The 6,000-nt window shown below is 32.1% G+C and overlaps 2 protein-coding genes across 3 annotated transcripts in view; one reads left to right on the plus strand and one right to left on the minus strand.

Annotated features, from left to right (window-relative positions):
• rhobtb3 (Rho related BTB domain containing 3) overlaps window positions 1-6,000 on the minus strand; it is a 39,952-nt gene that overhangs the window by 6,866 nt on the left and 27,086 nt on the right. Inside the window, exons 8-9 of the mRNA XM_087300898.1 lie at window positions 4,096-4,198; window positions 2,037-2,210 (exon numbers count right to left, since the gene is read on the minus strand). Coding sequence (XP_087157024.1) covers window positions 2,037-2,210; window positions 4,096-4,198 — 277 coding nt within the window. The remainder of the gene's footprint in view (window positions 1-2,036; window positions 2,211-4,095; window positions 4,199-6,000) is intronic.
• Window positions 1-6,000, plus strand: part of nudt2 (nudix (nucleoside diphosphate linked moiety X)-type motif 2) — a 56,249-nt gene that overhangs the window by 3,057 nt on the left and 47,192 nt on the right. The window lies entirely within an intron of this gene.

Genomic DNA, 6,000 nt, shown 5'->3' on the forward strand with positions numbered 1-6,000 from the left:
GTTATAGAAGTTATCTGAGGCCTGTTGCACAAAAATGGTTTGAGTTTTCAACCTAGGTAAGTTAGTGTTTAGTTTGAGCAAACATTTGTGTTTAGGGGTGTAAGTTGGTTTTATAACCATGTTACTTTACACTGCATGGCTAAGCTGCTTCAGAGCATATGTAAATCTGGGTAAGATATTGCAAACTCAAAGTGGACCAATCAGTAAAGGGACATATGCTGTGTGTTTATATAGGGTTGGACAATAAAACGGCTGGTTTTAGACCCCAATAATTCATCAGTATGGTGTATGGCCAATACAGTGTCAGTTAGTCACGGGTATGACCTATACAAGTCCTGCACAGTGGCCAGAGGGATTTTGAGAATGGTGGACAGGTCACTACATGATGCTGGTGGAGGAAAACGTTTCCTAAATCACTCTCGCACAACACCCCCAAAAGTGGCTCAATAATATTTAGGTCTGGTGACTGTGCTGGCCATAGGAGTTCAACTTCATTTGCATGTGTGACACAGGCTTCTTCCAAAAGATAATAATGTACAAAACCATCATTGTAGAAAAAAACTAATATTTCTTAGCTTTTATTTACCTTAGAACAATATATATATATATATATATATATCTTACGCGATAAACCCACTCCTAGCATCTTTCTGGCTCAAAATTGAAAAGCTTTTACACTTAAAGCATTTTTTTTAGTCAATGTAGTCTTTTTTTTGTTGCTAATAATAATTTTTTTATATTTGAATAAGGCGTCAAAGTGGTGCAGTGGGTAGCACGATTGCCTCACAGCAAGAAGCTCGCTGGTTTAAGCCTTGGCTGGGTCAGTTGGCATTTCTGTGTGGAGTTTGCATGTTCTCTCCGTGTTCGGGTAAGTTTCCTCCGGGTGCTCTGGTTTCCCCCATAGTCCAAAGACATGCGCTATTGGTGAATTGGGTAAGCTGAGTTGTCTGTAGTGTATGAGTGTGAATAAGTGTGCATTGATGCTTCCCAGTGATGGGTTGCAGCTGGAAGGGCATCCGCCTCATAAAACATATGCTGGATAAGGTGGCGGTTGATTCCGCTGTGGTGACCCCAGATAAATAAAGGGACTAAGCCGAAAAGAAAATGAATAAATATTTAAATATTATGTGTTTAAAAAGTTTTGAATTGTCATTTAATATTAGTAGTAGCTTTAGATGAAAATGTACAACTACAAATATAAAGCTTTTAAAATTGTTGTCTTTTTAGCTGTTTGTGAACCTACATTATTAAAATCAGCTGACTGATTTGTGCTAATAAAATATTTTCTTAATGTTGTCTTCTTAAATTTTGCTGCATCAGCATTGCTTATTTCTGCCTTTTTAATGCATTAATGGGTTTGTAATTCATTATATTTCTGATGATTAGATCTCTTAACCTTTAACAAAGTAAATTGCACAGATTCTCGTGAGAAATTAATCAACTGGACTCGCATGTTTCGTGTGATTAGCTGTTTACTGCACATGTCAATACTTTCAGGAGCTTGCAGTTATTCACAAACTCTGTGTTAAACCCTGAGTTAATAGAGAATGTTTATATCAAGTGCTGTGCAACCACTTAACATAATTTCAACCAGGTTTGATTTGTTTGGTTTTGTCAATCCAGAACTTACTCTTCAACCCAGAGTTTGTTAAACTTGTTTTGTGGGACAGGCCTCTGGGGCTTATTTTTGTTACTGCGCCTAAACAAAATATCTTAAGAAGTCTTAGTTCTTGAGATAATTTTGTGATTCCTTGGGTAGACATGGCTTTGATTTTAGGCACATTTTAAATATTTAAAAATAAATTACAAAATACTTTTTTTAAGGTAAACTTAAACGTATATAGCTTTACTTACTCATTCACTTTTTAAAAATGCTTTCAGCAATAATCTGCAGTGTTTATTTATTTATTTTTTTTTAAATGAGAGCAGCTTTAGGTTTGTATTAAAAAGCATTTATGAATGGCAGTTAAGGGGTTAAACAGAAGAAAGACATTTGATTAGTAAACAATTACAAGCCTTGGAATGCTTCTCCTCACCTGGACAGCAGGTGTCAGTGTAGAGGTACTCTAGGAAAGCTAGAAAGGTGTCAGAGGAGACTCCGTGGATTGGCACCACGCGACTTCGTGCCTCTGCGTACTTCCCACTAAACATGGCAGCCATGACATCACAGCGGGCCACAAGTACAGCTCTGTGTGCTGGCAGCACACTTCCTGAAAGCAGACACACAAATGACCTTTCAAACACACGCACGCGGGTCAAGCATAACAGTGGAGCTCTGACACACACAAGGCTTCCCCTTGTACTTAACATACCAGTGTGTGTGTGTTTTTTTTTTTTTTTTTTAAGTTGCTTTATAATGATTTTTTAGAAAATTGCTATATAAATGAACTTAAATTTAATAAAATACATAAATAAAATATATAAAGAATGTAATTATTTACACTTAATGTTATTTAGTATAATTTGTATAATAGTGTTTGTTATTTGTATACTATAAATAAAATTGCAAAATCCAAAATATGAGCTACTTTTAAATATTATTGATCAAATTTTTGACTCAAATTTTGTAAAATTGTTACAATTTTTTATTTATAATCAATTAAGAATAAATAATAAAGAATAAATAATTATTTGTACACAGAAAACATATTGAATGAAATTGTCTTAAAATAACCTTTACGAAAATATCACTTTAATATATTATTGATCCTGATCAGTCTCAAAAATAATACATTTACAAAATAAAATTCATACATCTACAACACAATTTACATTTACAAAATCCAATTTGTAAGTTCAAAACATGATTTGAAAATACACAAATCTGATTCAAAAATTCTGAACACTATTCATAAATACATGAACCAATTCATAAATTTACAACACTGTTCATAAATAGACATCCAATTCATAAATTAAAATCAATTCATAACTACACAAATGCAATTTGTAAATTCAAAACACTATTCGAAAATACACATCCAATTCGTAAATTTAGAACGCGATTAAAAAATAAACAAATCCAAATTCATAATTTCAAAACACGATTCGAAAATACACTTATCCAATTCATAAATTCAGAACACGATTCGAAAATACACAAATCCAATTCATAATTTCAAAACACGAATTAAAAATACAAAAATCCAATTTGTAAATTCAGAACATGATTTAAAAATACACATCCAATTCATATTTTAAAACACGATTCGTAAATACACAAATCCAATTCTTAAATTCAGAACACGATTCGAAAATACACATCTAATTCATAAATTCAGAAAACCGTTTGAAAATACACATATCCAATTCATAATTTCAAAACACGATTCGAAAATACACAAATCCAATTCAAACACGATTCGAAAATACACAAATCCAATTCGTAAATTCAAACACGATTCGAAAATACACACATCCAATTCAGAAATTCAGAACATGATTTAAAAATGCACAAATCCAATTCAGAACATGATTTGAAAATATGCAAATCCAATTAGTAAATTCAGAAAACTATTAAAAATGCACAAATCCAATTAGTTAATTCAAAACACAGCACAAACATGCAAATCCAATTCATTTAGGGAAATTATTTATGATTTCTACTTGTGAATTCATGAATTGTGTTTACAAATTTACATTTGGATTTTGTGAATGTTAATTGTGCTGTGCTTGTATGAATTTTATTTTGTAAATGTATTATTTTTTAGGCTGATCTGGCCTTATTAAATGTATCTATGACTTGGTCATTACACAAATAACCAAAATTACTTTTGAAATATTTGTTTTGTTCTTCGCCTTTCTAAACAAATTTCCATGCAAAGTTCTGATTTTACACCTTAAATTTTAATACCGTAAAAACATTAGCAAATAAAGCATCATTTCTATCACATCTGTTAAAAATTATAAAATAGTCACATCCTGGGAAATTAGCATGGTATCTGAATAATAAGAAATGTATGCATGCCAGAAAACTTTACCTCTTTTTCCTCAATAGTAAATGAGTAAAAAATAGCAAATAAAAAAACAATTCTAAATTAACAATGGTGTGTTTACATGCCGATGTATATGCAGGGAAATAGCAATGACTCTTGCCTTGCACCATAAAGATGACATCAGAATACAGAGGGGAATTGAAGAGGCTTCCCAGTGTCATAGGACCTTGTTGAGAGCGGGGTGTGGGAGTGTCCCTGGGGGCCTGCAAACAAAACCAATCGACACTGCAGTGCACAGTCTGAGGCCTTAAAAGCTGTTGGTACCATTAACATTTATAACCATGCAGATATTTGCATAAATTTACCATGGATTTACTATCTGTATGGTATTCCAAAAATTGCAATACAGTGAATAATTTAGAACTACTTACTACTGCAGTAATGTTAATGCGGTTATACATAATACAAATATCTGTAGTTGTTTAAAATAATACATGGTTATTATATCTATTGTGTTCAGTTCTATATTTAATTAATATTAAAATATTCATTATCATCATCATTATCATGCAGTAATATTATACAACATAAGAACTATGGGGGAAATTTATGACTATAAATGTGGCTGCAATGTTAAGTGGCTATTGAAAGACTGGACTGTTTTGCATATATTAAATGAAATATACCTAATTCAATGTAAACAATGATCACAACTGAATAACTATAGTAGCTTTAATATGTATATTCTTTGCAAGCTAAAATATTTAGTGTTTTGTTGTTGCATATTCAGTTTTTGTATCATTTCTTATTTGCTACTGTTGTTTAGACCTACTCTACCCCAAAAATGTTTGTTATTAGCATTTGATAAAACAAAGATGAAACAAAACTGCAAAAAAAATAAAATAAAATAAAATAAAAATAAAAAACATATAAAAAAATTTAATTGAACTAAGTTGTTGTAGTCTAATGACTATAAGTTGTAGACTATACAATAAATTTGGTATTTATGGACAAACTTGCTGGGTAAATATTTTCAACGCATTTTATATTAGATGTTTTGACCCAGCAAATGAGTTTGTCCATAATTGATCCAAAGTTATGTTAAATCAAACCAGCATTTTTTAGTATGTGGGTGAAAAATACCACAACGAGGCATTTCAGGCATTAAAGGGGACCTATCATGCCCCTTTTTACAAGATATGAAGAAGTCTCGGATGTCTCTAGAGAGAGTATGTGAAGTTTACCCTAAAAATACATCACAAAATTGCTTTAAATTTAAATGAGATTGTGCTCTTTTTAAAAGAGGGCGGAGCTACAAACGACAAATCCACTTGTTAAGTGTGACGTCACGTGAAGCGGCTTCCGGGTCCAAGGGCTCTATTCAACTGTATGGGGAGACTCATGAAATGGTAATTATACACGTTTACAAATCGATTTAATACTTTCGAAAATCACAATCGCAATATATATGTCCATGCCTAATATTTAACTGAAGTTATCTCTGTGCAATCTGAAAATGTCAAAAGAAGCAGCTTATAAGAAGGCATCTATGGAGACTACAGTGTTCATTTGTGCAGCCTAAAACTCTACATTTATAATCCTCCTAGTCGCTGACATTATCTTCAGCAGGTACAATGTTAAAAAAAAACTCTAATAGCGGATAGCTGCTTCTCACTCAGGGTTTTCTATGCTAATGAGGGAGAGATTGTCACTTATGGGATGGGGCTTTCCCCATTTGATGACGTACAAAATGTCAATCTAAGTGTTTCTGCAGACTATTTTTATAAAATGGGATTATAAAAAATGTAATTTTTAATATTTAGCATTAGAGGCTGATTATATACACACACTGTTGCAGCACAACTGTGTTTAAACCCCTTATCGACCATTTCAATGTGTCGATGTCATTGGCCCATGAACATTTCCTGCTTGTTATTAAACTTTCATAACTGTAGCAAGAAGCAATTCAATCATAACTTAATGTTAAATCAGCTATCATACTTATTAATATGTGGCTCTTTTTGGATTCTCAAGCTATAGAAATTAAATGTGTGAAACAGAAAGT

Source organism: Danio rerio, chromosome 21 (genome assembly GCF_052040795.2).
Source record: "Danio rerio strain M-AB ecotype USA chromosome 21, GRCz13ab, whole genome shotgun sequence".
Taxonomy (NCBI): domain Eukaryota; kingdom Metazoa; phylum Chordata; class Actinopteri; order Cypriniformes; family Danionidae; genus Danio; species Danio rerio.